This window comes from Carassius gibelio, chromosome A18 (genome assembly GCF_023724105.1).
Source record: "Carassius gibelio isolate Cgi1373 ecotype wild population from Czech Republic chromosome A18, carGib1.2-hapl.c, whole genome shotgun sequence".
NCBI classification, from domain to species: domain Eukaryota; kingdom Metazoa; phylum Chordata; class Actinopteri; order Cypriniformes; family Cyprinidae; genus Carassius; species Carassius gibelio.
In genome coordinates, this window is record NC_068388.1 from 16,304,441 (window position 1) to 16,321,696 (window position 17,256).

General features: G+C 42.5%; 1 protein-coding gene across 1 annotated transcript; it reads right to left on the reverse strand.

Moving 5' to 3' along the window:
- Positions 1 to 955: 955 nt before the first annotated feature.
- LOC127933940 (extracellular calcium-sensing receptor-like) lies at positions 956 to 4,447 on the reverse strand. Its single transcript, XM_052531078.1, has 6 exons — positions 4,230 to 4,447; positions 3,727 to 4,015; positions 2,871 to 3,626; positions 2,517 to 2,744; positions 2,024 to 2,147; positions 956 to 1,869 (listed from the first exon to the last, which is right to left on the reverse strand). The coding sequence occupies exons 1-6, from the start codon at positions 4,433 to 4,435 to the stop codon at positions 956 to 958; spliced, it is 2,517 nt and encodes an 838-aa protein (XP_052387038.1). The 5' UTR covers positions 4,436 to 4,447.
- Positions 4,448 to 17,256: the final 12,809 nt, after the last annotated feature.

Below are 17,256 nucleotides of genomic sequence, written 5' to 3' on the forward strand. Positions count from 1 at the left end.
GATGTGTATGTTACTCCCATGGCAGCTAATGTCAGTGATCAACAAAAAATAAATCATATATGGTTGGCCTTTGGTTACTATGCAAGCCTCTTTCAGGCACAGAATAATAAAGTAAAAAAATAAATAAATAAAAACACACAACTGTGATATTTTTATCTCACAATTTGGACTTTTGGATTTTACATCTTGAAATTCAGACTTTATCACAATTGTGAGATAAATTCACAATTGCAAAAAAAAAGTCAGAATTGTAAGATAAAAAGGCCCCAAAAATCCTCTCCCCTACCTGTTCTTCTACCTTTTCCTAAACCAACTACTCCTCTCCCTCTTAAATATATTCTTCTCCTTCTACCAGGAATTAATATTAATTCTTTGTGCTGTTCTGCATCCACAAAAAACAATTCAAATATTTATTTTTTAATCTATGTCGATGTAATAGAAAGAGTGTCAGCACCTAATTATTCCTCAGAGTCTGGAATTTATAAATACTTCAGTGATCTGTTACACAAAAAATGCTTACCTGTTGTTACAATATATATATATATATATATATATATATATATATATATATATATATATATATATATATATATATATATATATATATATATATATATATAAAATTCAATACTTCTGAGCTGTTGTTGTTGCAGTAGAAGTATAAGTTTTATACTATATTTAAGGTTTGGAACAGTAGGTCTTCATATCTGACATGCTGTGTTTAAGCATTATTAAATAAGACTAAAAGGTTCCATAACTTTGGTTTTGGGTAATCTTGTATTAAAAAGGTAGCCTGTTGTGAAAATATGGGAAATGAGTGGCGTCCCACCTAGCCTGCTTTGGAAAAAGGTATTCGGCGAGCCGAAAATCCAAGGCATGCTCAAGCCCTGGAAATGAGAGTGGGTTGGCCCTGCATGCATTAGGACGCACATTTGGCCTAACAGTGAAAACATGACTAATGAGTCTTTGTAGATGTTTTGCCCATCACATGTTGCTTTGTATTTTGACCAGGCTTAAACAAAATAATATAACATTTAGGTGCAAATATGCAGAATAGTAAACCAAAGCTTGAGGCTAAAATGGCAAAAATCTCCACAGCTACAGTCAATTTTCCAGGAGAGCTGACATAAGCTGGTATAAAAGTGATCCATACAGCACAGAATATCAACATACTGAATGTGATGAATTTGGCTTCATTGAAGTTATCAGGCAGTGTGCGAGCCATAAAAGCAAGAATGAAGCACAAAACAGCCAGTAGGCCAATATAACCCAGAACAGCCCAGAAACCTATAGTAGAACCCAGACTGCACTCAATAATGACCCTTTCCTTGTAATATTTCATATTTTTTAAGGGAAATGGAGGAGATATTGTTAGCCATAGCACACAGATAAGAACCTGTATTAGTGTGAAGGCAAGAACATTGAGTCGTTGTTGTGCAGGTCCAAACCATTTCATTAAATTACTTCCTGGAAGTGCAGCCTTGAAGGCCATTAATACCACTATTGTTTTCCCCAGAACACATGAGATACAGAGGACAAAAGTGATCCCAAATGCTGTGTGACGCAACATACAAGACCACTCTGTGGGTTGACCAATGAAAGTAAGTGAACAAAGGAAACAAAGAGACAGTGAGAAGAGCAGCAGGAAGCTCAAATCTGAATTGTTGGCTTTTACTATGGGGGTGTCCTTCTTACTGTAAAACAGAATGGCCACCAGCGCAGTTAATCCTACTCCAGACAGTGAGAAAAAGACTAGCACTATACCCATAGTTTCTGTGAATGACAAAAACTCTACAGCCTTTAAATCACATTTATTTTTCTCAGCATTAGACCAGTATTCCTCTGGACACGAATTGCAGTTATTTGAATCTGGAAAGAAAGTGATAATTGCTGCAGTTTGAGACAAAGGGAGGTTTATGTCCTTTATTAACTCATTTGACAAATTAACTGCATCCAAAAAAAAAAAAGAGAAAAAAAAAACTAACCAGTTTTGTTTGGAACAGTGAAATGGGCAAAAGATTACCTGTCTCATTACTGATTTCTCCTTCTGCGCATGGAATACAGTCATAACAGCAGACAGGTCTTCCTCTCTGTGCAGCCTTCCTAGTGCCTGGAGGACAGCTCTCACTGCAGACAGAGCTTGGCTTCTACGTAATCAAGTAAACAAACAAACAAACAGTTAGTCCTTATGTCCTTAATGTCCATTTTCTGTTCTGATTTTAAATAAATTTAGCTGAAAATGTATAATTTTAGTCATAATTGTATACCTGCCCACCATGGGGTTTATCTCTCTATCTCTCTCTCACTCTCTAAACTATTCACAGAGTTGATTTTGTATGGTGGACCACAATTTTTTGCACATTTGAATAGGAGAATGGGATTAGAGTTTTTATCTATCTATCTATCTATCTATCTATCTATCTATCTATCTATCTATCTATCTATCTATCTATCTATCTATCTATCTATCTATCTAATGTTCCATCAGTTAAACATCATTAAAACAGTTAATTTACCTTCAGGTGTCCTCCAGCCCAAATTATGTTTTCAGTGTTGAGCACAAAGCGCTGGTCAGGAGGCAGTGAGGCATCATAGTATCCCACTGGTTTAAACTGGAATGATTTATCTGAGTCCTGCTGCCAGTTCACAACTTCATAATGGGCTACTGTAGCACCAGTGCGGTCAAACCACACATGATCTCCAAACTTTACTGTGAAATTGATTTTTTTTAGAGCTTCAACCACCTAATGAATAAACGAATGAGCAAAATAATAAATGAAATAACAGTTCTTATGTATTTTAACAAATTTTTCAACAAAAAATATTGTTCCTTTTTTTCTCCCTTTCTCTTAACGGACTTTATCTTTTACCTGCTGTGGTTGTATCGCCAGGCTTTTATCACAGCTTTCATTTTCTTTGCATTTGAGTAGGTTCTGCAATGAATGAGCCACAGCATAAACTGCTTTATAGACATGGCTTGAATATCTGTGTTCAGGCACATCTTCATTGTAGTTTTTCAGAGCAAGTAAATCCTGATATCTTCTGCAGCTTACTGCATATTGAGACAAATTTCCCTCAATATGTGAGCATGGGAAAGCCGTTTCCCAGAATGCATTTATAACATAATCTGAAAAACCATCAAAATTAATTTTTCTCAATGCAAACCCCAGTGACCCTCCCATCACACGAAAACTGTTTGAAGTGATATAATTCTTTGAGGTTATCCAACCCTCTACTCCGATTATTTGTAAGCCTGTAATATTCTGAATAGTCAGCTGCTCAATTAATAAGCCCATCTCAATAAATGAAACAAATGCAACAATCACTTTTGCAGTGCTTTGTTTTATCTTATCTACCACTTTTTTAAGTTTATCTGGCTCTGTTCGGTAGAATTTCTCAGAGTACTCTACACAAATACCCTCCTTCTGTGCTGTATTCAGAAATATGGCCATTCCATAGTTTCCATAATCATTGTCACTGTTCACAGCTCCCACCCAAGTCCAGCCTAAGTGCTTGACAATGTATGCAAGAGCTCTGCCTTGGTGGTAATCACTAGAAATAGTCCTGAAGAATGAGGGGTAGTCTTTTCTGTTGCTGAGACATTCACATGAGGCTGAGTGACTTATCTGAGAGAGAGATAGAAAGCGAGCAAACAATGAAACAGTGATTGCCCCCCCCACCCCTTCCAGAAAAAAAGAAAGAAAAAAAGGTGTTATTGCTGCTTACCACTGGAATTTTAAAAGGTCCTGTAGTTCTGGACAGAATCACTGTGGCAGAAGATTCTGTTTCTCCTATGATTGAATGTATAGACGACTGACCATTGCATGTCTCCCCTGCAGCAAATTCTGGTCCATTCATCAGTCCCATAGTTGCACTCATAGAGGACAGTCTTGAACCACATGTATCATAAATTTGGTAACCAATGGAAACATTTGGGAGCAAACTTTCACTTTTGTTAATCTCTTCAATGGCAAAGATCATTATTTGAGCCAGCCGGAAATCTCTTAGATTCACACTACAAAAAAAAAAAAAAAAATGATAAATTACTATTAAATAAACATAAATAACATGAAAAAGTAAAGGACATTATACATATATAAAGATCATGATATTCCAGATCTGTTTGTAATCCACTTTAATAAAACTTACTTTAAAAAAAGATGCATTATGTTTTAATTTACAACATCTTCTCTGATCTAATATTTCTGAAAGTTTACAGTTTAACAAACCTGGAGCATGATAGAGGCTGAGGTTTTTGTTTAAACTCAAAAGAAGGTAATGTCTCTTTACTGTGGATTGCAAACATTCCTCCAATAGTTACATCTCCTTCCTTGGAAAGCAGTGGGTACTTAGGTTCTCCCATCATTCGGCAAAGTTTGTTTTCCACCTTTGTCTGAAGGTGATGGAAAAGGAGTGTATAAAGAAAGAGAAGCATCCTGAATATTGAGCTCAAATCTGGCTCCAAAATGCAACTGACCTGACACCATATCTGCACTTTTATAGACTGACTTAATATGTGTGTTTGATTGAGAACATAACAAATGACATGATAGAGTCACTCTCTTGTGCTCTCTCTCCCTTGAGTGCATGATGGGAGTGGATGGGCAAAGTTGGTGTCTGAGTGCGGTTTCAAAGGAGTGTGTGGTAGATTTTTGTTAATGGTTTTATGGGTTTTCTGTTGTATAATTTTTTTTTATTTTATTTTGAGAACATTAGTGAAATCCACTGCCACCTGTGTTTTGTCTGGACTGCATGTTATTACTGAGATTGTCATCTTTTGTTAAGCTGAGCAGATAGTGTTAAAGTACTCACCGAGACACAGTGCTCGGTGGGTCAGACAGGTTCTATGGTAGTGGTAGATGAAATGAAAGCATAAGCACCCTTATTTGAGACTGTAATAATAACCTAGCCAACACAGTACATTTGTGAGGACGTCGCCAGTTCGTCGTCATTTGGTCAGCGCGACATTACTTTATGGCGACGTTGTGAGGGCCTCGTGGTTAAAATTATTTTTTTTTAATCTTGGCTAACTTCCCAAAAACGTCATGTGTCACGGTTCATTGATACATAGTGTCATCTTGTTGTCTGTGTGTAGGTTGCGGGGTGTATCACCTGATTGTTCTGTGTGGGCGTCGCCGCTGATCAGCTGCGGCTTATTACATCTTCCCTATATTAACGCCTTGTCTCATGTTTGTCAGATCGTTGTTTGGAGTCCTTGTGTTGTTGTGTCTCTCGTGTAGTGTTCCTGCTCTGGATTTCTCGTCGCTGTTTCCTGTGGATATTCGTTCTGGATTACCTCGTTCATCACTTCAGCCACAGTCACTTCACGGACTCCACTCACCACGAACACCAACGCCCATCAAGGTCCCTGTGTTGCCATCTCTCCTGCTGCTTGTTTGTCTTGTCTATCCCTGAACATCTGATTATCTGTGGAAAGCTCTCATTAAAGAGATATTAACTTACATTTGCATCCAGTCTTCTTTTCCGTGACATCGTGGGCACGTCCTCAAAAGACGTCGCTAGTTAGTCCCATTGGGGACGTTGTAGGAACATGGTCAGTTGGTCTTCAGATAACTTTTTAATATTATTGCACTACATGTATTATTATAATTAAGACACCATTTGAACAGCCTATTTTTTTTATAATATAAAAAAAGTCATCAAGCATGTTAAAAGATAGCATGGGATAGCCTGTTAAAAGATAGCCTGTTATTTTGTAATGGTCAACTTCCAGCGGACGGACACGGACGAGAAGGTAAACGCTATAAATCTACTTTTATTAATAGATTTTAAATGATATAACATTAAATGCCATCATAGAGGTGTAGTGTTTTGTATTTTTGTAGGTTTTCTCATTCCCTTTAATAAATAAATGCTCTGTTTGGTTAATTAGCTCAAAAGCAGTGTCAGAGGTGGTCTAGGGTAACATTAACTGTTAAAATCTAATATAGCCTTACCTGTTTAAACTTATTTGAAATTTAACATGATAAACTATACAGTATTCACTTTCTAATTCTTAAATTTTTAACCGTAGTAACGTTAATTAGTTTGTTTGTTTGAATGCCTGCCACTCGAGCTTAATTATGCTCATGCTAGCCATGTTGTGAACTTATATAAACCGCTGTATGAAGTTTAACGTTAATTATCGAGGCTGCCGGAATCATGTTCAGTGTATGTGGGATTAACCTTTTCTCCCTCAAGTGGAAGGCTTGTAAATTCTGTCATCATTTCATTATTGGTGTTGATGGTGTTTTTCACATGCATGCTTTTTAATGCTAGTTTAATTCTCAAATTGTTCTGATACTTTAGTTTCACAAAAAGTAAACAAATTGTTCACTTTTTTTAGGGCCTGACTGCCACCAGTTGAATCAATGATTCAGTGAGTTCCTTATTGCGGTACAGCATTTTGTTGAGGATTGCAGCCCTCATAAAGTGAATGTGAGGGGTAAAATAGGAGCTCATCATGTTGTGAGTGTTATCTTTTTATTTTTCACAAATGATATGTAAGTGGGTAATATTTCCATGTTCTTATTATGCTTTGTTTCTTTTGTATAGTATTCCCACTGCCGTATTGTACCGTGTAATACCGCATGTGATTTTAGTGTGGTAGTTTCTCTGTAGCGTCTCACAACATTTTGTTGTTGTGGAATTCCTTTTGTATTTCATTATTTCCCTTTTGTATTTTTGTGTGGCGGCTGTATTTTTGTTGGGCCGTGTTTGCGATGGTTAAGAGTTGGTTTCTGCTTATAGCAGTTGGACTGTGAAACAAGCTGTAGAACATCAGGAATAATTATGCACTGAGAAATATAGAGCTGTGAGATTTGAATTGTATTACCAGCTCTTTGTATCCTTCTCTGTTTTTGTTCCGTCTATTTTCAAAAATAAATATTTAACTATTTTTCTTTGTTTCCGGTCTATTTTGTGAAAGCGGTGAGCCGGAACGGTTTCTTGTACACTCTTGTTGAACATTTCAGAACATATCATTCTTTTGAAAATACTTCATGAATACACTACAAAGTAAGTGAACCCGCTAAAAGTGTTTCTGGTGGTAAATTAAATTCCCCGGTCACACAAACAACAGGGAAAGACAGGTATTTATAAGGAGGCTAGTGACAATAGATTTCCTGCACCTGGTGCAATTAACTGGAGTCCAATTACTGTGAAGACAGGACCAGGACTAGATGAATTCTAGTGCCTATGATGAAGTGCCTTAGGAGTAGTGAGCCCACTAGTGGACACCCAGGGAAACCGAGACTAGACAGCGTGACATTACCCCCCCACCCCACGGAGCAACTGCCAGATGCTCCACCCAAAATCAAGGGAAACCCAAACAGACAAAGAGACCAGGAGGGAGGTGGAGCGGCGGAGGACTAGGGGGAGGGACGGAAGGGCCAGGTAAAATGGGGAAAACATGGACAAGAAGACAGGGGGAAAATGGGGAAACAGAGACAAGACAACCAGGTAAAATGGAGAAACAGAGACAAGACAACCAGGTAAAATGGGGAAACAGAGACAAGAGAAGTGCAACACAAAACAAGGAGTCCAGGAGGGTGGTGGACCGGCGGAGGATCAGGGGGAGAGACAGAGGGCCAGGTCCTTAGAGGGAAACAGAACGAAAGACACAGACAAGAAACTCAGGAGAGAGGTGGACCGGCGGAGGATCAGGGGGAGGGATGGAAGGCCAGGTCCATAGGAGGAAACAGACAGAAAAAACAAACAAACAAAAAACCCCACTAAAACTTAAGTCCATTAAGGACATCACGTGACGCCCACCAGGGTAATCCCATGGTGTTTATACTGAATTCCAGAAGATCGGTGCTGACTTGAGTCTGCTCATGAAGTTTATTGGTTACTTGCATTTGTTCATGAAGATCAATGGTGACTTGCCTTTGTTCATGAAGATCATTGGTGACTTGCCTTTGTTCATGAAGATCACCGGTGACTTGACTCTGTCCTTGAAGATCACCAGTGACTTGACTCTGTCCTTGAAGATCACCAGTGACTTGACTCTGTCCTGGAAGATCACCAGTGACTTGAGTCTGTCCTTGAAGATCACCAGTGACTTGAGTCTGTCCTTGAAGATCACCAGTGACTTGACTTGACTCTGGAAGGTCAACAGTGACTAGCCTTGACTCTGGAAAGTCCATGGTAACTAGCCTTGACTCTGGAATGTCAACAGTGACTAGTCCTGACTCTGGAAGGTCAACAGTGACTAGCCCTGACTCTGGAAGGTCAACGGTGACTAGCCCTGATTTTGGAAGGTCAACGGTGACTAACCCTGACTCTGGAGGGTCCATGAGCACCTGACTCGACTCTGGAGGGTCCATGAGCACCTGACTCGACTCTGGAGGGTCCGTGAGCACCTGACTCGACTCTGGAGGGTCAACCAGAACCTGACTCAACTCTGAAAATTCAACGGGCACCTGACTCAACTCTGGAAGGTCAACAGGAACTAGCCCTGACTCTGGAAGGTCAACAGTGACTAACCATGACTCTGGAAGGTCGACGGTGACTAACCCTGACTCTGGAAGGTCGACGGTGACTAACCCTGACTCTGGAGGGTCCATGAACACCTGACTCGACTCTGGAAGGTCAACAGGAATCTGACTCAACTCTGGAGGGTCAACGGGAATATGACTTGACTCTGGAAGGTCAACCGGAACCTGACTCAACTCTGGAGGGTCAACAGGAACCTGATTCAACTCTGGAGGGTCAACAGGAATATGACTCAACTCTTGGGGGTCAACCGGAACCTGACTCAACTCCAGAAAACCCTCTGTAGCTGCCATCCTCTGCAGTGGCTTCGGGCTGGCGGCCGCCTTGTGCAGTGGTGCTGGGTTGGTGGCCATCTTGTACTGTGGTGCTGGCTCAGCAGACATGACGTGAACAGTCTCTGGATCGACAGATGTGACGTAAACACTCCTGGGAATCTCTAGGATCTTTGACAGCATGGAGAAATAATCCAAAAACGTCTCAGTGGCCATCTTGGGCGTTGTCGCTGAGCTGGCGGTCATCTTACTCTCCTGTCCGGTAAGAGGAGCCAGCCCAGTAGTAAACTCGAGGCTACTATCAGGTGGGATCCTCAACATCATCCACCCTCCTTCCAATGAAACTGAGATGGGCCAACAAACACGCACACCTGTCACGCCCTTCTGGACTCTGGAGCAGAGGGTAACTTCATGGACACCCCCCTTGCACAACACCTGACTCCATATCACTCCCCTTTCACACCAGATCACCGTCATTGCCCTACATCACCCACACCACAGGACCCATAACTCTCCTCACCTCCATCAACCACACTGAAACCCTTCCCTTCCTCCTCATGGACTCTCCTGTGGCAACCATCGTGAATAGTCAAACACAACCCATGAGTGGATTGGGGTTCCAACACCATCACCTTGTGGAGTGAATTTTGTCATGAGTCTTGTCTGGTTTCTGCTTATCCTGCTGTGTCTGTTTCTGTTTTTCAGGAGGAGGCTACGGTTCTGTCTAAAGTGCCCGCGGAGTGCCTGGACCTGAAGGAAGTGTTCAGTAAGTCCTGCGCTGCTTCTCTCCCTCCACATCGTCCCTATGACTGTGCCATAGAGTTAGTTCCATGTAAGTCCCCGCCTAAAGGCAAGCTTTACTCTCTTTCCATTCCGGAGAGGGAGGCCATGAAGAAATATATTTCTGATTCTCTAGCATCGTGGTTCATCTGCCCTTTCTCTTCTCCAGCGGGAACAGGATTCTTTTTTGTTGGTAAGAAGGATGGTTCTCTGCGACCTTGTATTGATTTCCGAGAGCTGAACAACATCACGGTAAACAATACTTATCCTTTGCCATTGATGTCCTCAGCATTCGAGAAGTTACAGGGGGCATCCATCTTCACAAAACTGGATTTACGCTTTTAACACCCCTAGAGGTCACTTTGAATACTTGGTGATGCCGTTTGGGCTCTCCAACTGGCCAGGGGTTTTCCGAGCACTCGTTAATGACGTGTTGAGAGACATGGTAGATCAGTTCATACGTTTACCTGGATGACATAATGATTTTTTCTCTCCAGGAGCACGTACAACACGTCAGACAAGTGCTCCAGAGATTACTAGAAAATGGGCTTTTTGTCCAAGTGGAGAAATGCGTACTTCATGCACAGTCAGTTCTCTTCCTAGGTTACATCGTCTCGTCTGAGGGAATATGTATGGATCCTGACAAGGTTAAGGCTGTGATAGATTGGCCAAGTCCAGATTCCTGTAAGGCCCTACAGCGGTTTCTGGGGTTTGCCAATTTTTATTGGTGGTTTATTCGCAATTTCAGCCAACTAGTCTCGCCTCTGACCGCCTTGACCTCCCCAGTACTATGTTCAGGTGGTCTAATACAGCCAAAACTGTATTTTCCAACCTCAATAGCCGCTTTGTTTCATCTCCCATCTTAGTAGCCTCTGATCCCACAAATCAGTTCATGGTGGAGGTCGACACATAAGAGGTGGGAGTAGGTGCAGTTCTTTCCCAACGCGCTGCCTCAGACAACAAGGTGCATCCATGCGTGTTCTTTTCTTTTCCTGCCGAATGTAATTATGACATTGGTAACAGAGAGTTGTTGGCCGCAAATTAGCATTGGAGGAGTGGTGTCACTGGTTGGAGGGGTCGGGGGTACCATTCATTATCTGGACCGATCCCAAGAACTTGGAATATATTAGAACTGCCAAAAGACTCAACTCCAGGCAGGCGCAGTAGGCACTTTTTTCAACGTTTTTTTACATTCTTGATTGTTGAACGTTTTCCCTGTTGGGAAGAGGTAACATTTGTTATTTTTACAGTTGATCACTAGTGGGTCCATTAACCCTTTAGATAGGCCTGTGCAAAAAAAGCTTAGTTTCTGACATGTATATGAAGCTATATACAGTATAACAGCATATTATATTGTGTGTGTGTGTGAGAGAGAGAGAAAGAGAAAGAGAGAGAGTGTGTGAGAGAGACCTTTGCGCACTTACCTTGATGTATTTGAGAAAATCAAAATGTACACCTCAGCTCTCAGAACTACATGGAGTAAACAGATTTATGTATTTATGCACCTGCTGCCTTTTGATGGTGGTGATAAGTATAGACTAAATAAAAGCAAAGTATAGGGATTTAAACACTTGCATGCCATCGTGCTGGTCATTTAATGGTGAGAAGAGCAGCAAGCAAAACCAGAAAGGGCTTGACTTGTACTGAAGTTTTGGAAATGATTATGCAGCTTGAACCCTCCAACGAGCTGCAACTTATTTGAAGTTGGTATTGCATTTTGGTTCATAATATATTATGTTCATAAATTTTATGCAAAGTACATGATGCATGATTATATGGTGTCATGGCTTTGCAATCAAAAAATGTCGTTATAATGGAAGTCAATGGGGCAAAAACAGCCACCAAATACAAATGAGGGGGAAAAAATTAAAATCTAATGCTGCACAAAAACGAACAATGCATCAAAGTCAATTTTGCTACTAATCTTTGACATGCCCAAGACTGTGATAAAAGGTAAATATTTTACCAATATTTTATTTTGAGCATGCTTGTTTGCTATCAAATAACTTAAGCTTTATTCTATATATATATATATATATATATATATATATATTAGGGGTGTAACGGTTCACAAAATTCACGGTTCGGTTCGATACGATACACTGATGTCACGGTTCGGTTCGATACGTTTTAGATACAGCAAAATGTAAAAACATCTCAACTTTTCAGAATGCCGCAAGCGCACCGCGGGTCATGTGACAAGAACCAACCAATCAGCTTCATCCTTTCCCGTAACAACGTTGAGAGCTCAGCCAAGATGAAGGAACAGCTGATCATAGTTGTATATGGATTGCAATTTTGAAATAAATTCAGTAGCAGAGCTACTGCAAGCGATTTTTAGAGCTGCAAATCCATTTATCCTTCGCTGAAATTTCCGCGTCTCATGGAGAGAGCACGTCATTGTTGCTTAGCAAAGACAGACGCCTCAGGAGAAAGACGCGCTTAGCGTTTTCCATGCGTTTTTAGGCACGATATGTGAACGGCCCCTAAGGCGCTCGCTCACTCAGCACGCGCTGAAGGCTCGTTGCAAAATGTCTAATGCATTTAACAGACCAGAAATATAAGATCCTAAAATAACCAACAGGTCTGGTGTTTGGGTTGGATTCCCTGTAAGCTATAGTGTCTAAATGCTGCAGGGATAGTTTGCTGCGTGCATGTTTCTCCTTTTTTTCGTCTTTTCCCAGATAGTACTGACGCATATATCCCAGATATTCCCGCTGTTTTTTTTTTTTTTTTTTTTTTTTTTGTAATCCCGCTGGTGTACCCTGTCATGTTGCAGATGCGACATACCGTTGTTTTTTTATCCACCACTCTCTTGCCATCACCATTATAGCTTAAAGGGAATCCAAAGTGCACCCAAACACCAGACCTGTTGGTTATTGGAGGATCTTCTCATTTCTAGTCTGTTAAACGCATTGGCTATTTTGCAACGAGCCTTCAGCGCGTACTGAGTGAGCGAGCGCCTGCTGAGTAGCCTAACATAAACATATAAGATGGTGTTTTTTTCTTCTTCGGGAGTGTCAGGGGCGTTGCCTGTTACGTTGTTTGGGTTATTGGGCTACCTTGTTGAACGCATATCATTATATTTCTTTCTCTCTCTTTTTTTTTTTTTTTCAAATATAATTAATTACTCCAACGAACCGTTCGGTATACATAATGCGTACCGCGTACCGAACCGAAAGCGTCGTACCGAACGGTTCAATACGAATACGCGTATCGTTACACCCCTAATATATATATATATATATATATATATATATATATATATATATATATATATATATATATAGGTCCTTCTCAAAAAATTAGCATATTGTGATAAAAGTTCATTATTTTCCATAATGTAATGATAAAAACTTAACTTTCATATATTTTAGATTCATTGCACACCAACTGAAATATTGCAGGTCTTTGATTGTTTTAATACTGATGATTTTGGCATACAGAAAATTCCTATCTCAAAAAAATAGCATATCATGAAAAGGTTCTCTAAACGAGCTATTAACCTATTCATCTGAATCAACTAATTAACTCTAAACACCTGCAAAAGATTCCTGAGGCTTTTTAAAACTCCCAGCCTCTTTCATTACTCAAAACCGCAATCATGGGTAAGACTGCCGACCTGACTGCTGTCCAGAAGGCCATCATTGACACCCTCAAGTGAGAGGGTAAAACACAGAAATAAATTTCTGAACGAATAGGCTGTTCCCAGAGTGCTGTATCAAGGCACCTCAGTGGGAAGTCTGTGGAAAGGAAAAAGTGTGTCAAAAAATGCTGCACAACAAGAAGAGGTGACCGGACCCTGAGGAAGATTGTGGAGAAGGACCGATTCCAGACCTTGGGGGACCTGCGGAAGCAGTGGACTGTGTCTGGAGTAGAAACATCCAGAGCCACCGTGCACAGGCGTGTGCAGGAAATGGGCTACAGAGAAGCAGCACTGGACTGTTGCTCAGTGGTCCAAAGTACTTTTTTTCGGATAGCAAATTTTGCATGTCATTCGGAAATCAAGGTGCCAGAGTCTGCAGGAAGACTGGGGAGAAGGAAATGCCAAAATGCCTGAAGTCCAGTTTCAAGTACCTACAGTCAGTGATGGTCTGGGGTGCCATGTCAGCTGCTGGTGTTGGTCCACTGTGTTTTATCAAGGGCAGGGTCAATGCAGCTAGTCACTCGGACTCTAGCACCTCTCATCTGTTGCACCACACCCGAACTACATTCCCCATGAGTCACTGCATCACAATCACCCTGCCACACCTGCACATCATTCCTCAGCCAATTTCCTTGCCACACCTGCACCTCATTTACACACACATAAAAGCAGCACACTCACTCCCACTCTCTGCGAAGTCTTATTTAGCCAGTCTGACATTTCCGAGCGTTTTCCTTGTGTTTGTTTCTCCTGTACCTGACCTTTGGATTGTTTATACCGACTCTGATTCTCTGCTGCCTGCCCCCGGACCTTTGGATTGTTTATACCGACTCTGATTCTCTGCTGCCTGCCCCCGGACCTTTGGATTGTTTATACCGACTCTGATTCTCTGCTGCCTGCCCCAGACATCTGCTTGTTCCTGTAATCAATTCTGATTATCCCTACATACCTGACGCCATCACTGATCGTTGCCTGACCATTCTCATCATTAAAGTTCTGCACTTGGATCTGAACGTCTCTGTCTCACCATTACAGAAGACTTCGCCAAACCAGGATCCAGCAGCTTTATTGAACCCCAGACCAGGTACGGAGCCAACTAAAAGTTCATGCAACCCTGTAGATGTGCTATGCTCCATTTTTCAAGATGGCAGACCAATTGAGCTCTTTGTGGAGGAATTCCTTCAGTATAGTCACCTTTTGCCTGGGGATGAGAATCTGGTAAAGGACTGTTTCTGGAGTGGTCTTGATACTAAGATAAGCTTGAGTTTACCAGAGGAAGAGCCTAGCTGGACCCTGGGACAGTTAATTGACTTTGTATTGCAGTTTTGTGGCTCTCCCTTTACAGTTGAGGAGGTCACTTCTCCAAGGTATCCAGCTCCTATCTGTTCGGTGGTCCCTGTACCTGAGCCGCTGCACAAGATGGCCGCTGCACAAGATGGCCGCCAGTCCAGCGCCGCAGCACAAGATGGCAGCCTCAGTCGACTTTCCAGAGTCAAGTCAGGTCCCCACTAACACCCAAGAGTCAAGTGAAACAACAGTTACACTTCTTGATTCTAGTCAGGTCACCGTTGATCAGGTCCCTGTTTATTTCCCAGAATCTAGTCAGGTCACCATTGATCAAGTTCCAGTGGACCCTCCAGAGTCGAGTCAGGTTACAGTGGACCCTCCAGAGTCGAGTCAGGTTCCAGTGGACCCTCCAGATTCGAGTCAGGTTCCAGTGGACCCTCCAGAGTCGAGTCAGGTTCCAGTGAACTCTCCAGAGTCGAGTCAGGTTCCAGTGAACTCTCCAGAGTCGAGTCAGGTTCCTGTTGACCCCCCAGAGTCGAGTCAGGTTCCTGTTGACCCCCCAGAGTCGAGTCAGGTTCCAGTGAATTCTCCAGAGTCGAGTCAGGTGTTCATGGACCCTTCAGAGTCAGGGCTAGTCACCGATGACCCTCCAGAGTCAGGGCTAGTCACCGATGACCTTTCAGAGACAAGTCAAGTCACCGGTGATCTTCAAGGACAGAGTCAAGTCACCGGTGATCTTCAAGGACAGAGTCACGTCACCGGTGATCCTCAAGGACAGAGTCACGTCACCGGTGATCCTCAAGGACAGAGTCAAGTCACTGGTGATTTTCAAGGACAGAGTCACGTCACCGGTGATCTTCAAGGACAGAGTCAAGTCACCGGTGATCTTCAAGAACCAAGTCAAATCACAGTTGATCTTCATGAACCAAGTCAAGTCACAGTCGATCTTCAGGAACCAAGTCAAGTCACAGTCGATCTTCATGAATCCAGTCAAATCACCACGGATCTACCAGAGCCTCGTCACATCTCAGCCGAACTTCCAGAGCTCTCGTCCTATTCTGTCACGGCCATGGAGGCCGTCTATGAGCTCTCATTCGTTCCGGTCACGGCTAAGGAGGTCCTCCATGAACTCACGGCCATGGAGGCCAGCTACCATCTCATCACGGCCATGGAGGCCGCTATTAACCTGTTTATGTTCCCTGTTTCAGTCCCACCTGACCAGACTTGCTTTCCTGTGCCATCAACTCCACTGTGGTGGTCCTCTGCTCCACCCTGGTGGGCCTCTGTCATGTCTGCTCAACTATGGTGGTCGTCTGGTCCGCCCTGGTGGGCTTCTGTCCCATCATCTCGGCTGTGGTGGTCTTCTGCTCTGCCCTGGTGGGCTTCTGTCCCATCATCTCGGCTGTGGTGGTCTTACGCTCCGCCCTGGTGGGCTTCTGTCCCCTCTTCTCAGCTGTGGTGGTCGTCTGCTCCGCCCTGGAGGGCTTTTGTTCCCTCTTCGCAGCTGTGGTGGTCGTCTGATCCACCCTGGTGGGCTCCCACGCCACCTGCTCTGCCTTGGTGGACCCCTGTTCCCGAGTTAGGCCCATGGCGGGCCCCTGGCCCCTGTTCCCGAGTTAAGCCCATGGCAGGTTTCTGTTTCCCCTGTCAGGCCCAGGAAGGGTCCTTGTTTCCCATGCCAGGTCCAGGCGAGGCTCCTGATCTCCATGTTATGCCCAGTTCTGCCTGCTCTGCCCCGGTCCTCGACCACTGCAAGCCTGGAAGCCACTCCTTTGGGGGGTGGGGGTGGGGGGTTGGGGGGGCTATGTCACGATCATTAGATTGAGTGTCCATGAACTTCAGTAGAGGGCACTCCAATCAGGACTATTCCACATCAACCACCAGATGTCGCTCGGACTCTAGCACCTCTCATCTGTTGCACCACACCCGAACTACATTCCCCATGAGTCACTGCATCACAATCACCCTGCCACACCTGCACATCATTCCTCAGCCAATTTCCTTGCCACACCTGCACCTCATTTACACACACATAAAAGCAGCACACTCACTCCCACTCTCTGCGAAGTCTTGTTTAGCCAGTCTGACATTTCCGAGCTTTTCCTTGTGTTTGTTTCTCCTGTACCTGAACTTTTGGATTGTTTATACCGACTATGATTCTCTGCTGCCTGCCCCCAACATCTGCTTGTTCCTGTAATCGATTCTGGTTATCCCTACATACCTGACGCCGTCTCTGATCGTTGCCTGTCTGACCATTCTCATCATTAAAGTTCTGCACTTGGATCTGAACGTCTCTGTCTCACCATTACATTTACATTATGGAAAATAATGAACTTTTATCACAATATGCTAATTTTTTTAGAAGGGCCTGTGTGTGTGTGTGTGTGTATATATATATATATATATATATATATATATATATATATTAGTGGTGGGCATAAATTATTTTTTTAATCTAGATTAATCTCACTGTGATCTTGAAATTAATCTAGATTAATCTAGATTAAAATGGCTCATACGAATTCTGCCAACGGCATTCAGAATATGTGTGTTAACCTAATAAAATTGACAAACATTAATTCTTTGAGAATGGGTTTATCAAGATAGGTGGAGCATTAGAAAAGGGGCTCATCTACTGTTTCCAAAATGCATCACAAAGTGCTTGAAAAAGCTGTAAACTAATTCCACATTGCACAAGGTGCAAACAAACTTATGCCTGTTTCACACATACTCCGTCTGCAGTGCGTATTGCATTGCATATTTTTTTATGCACCC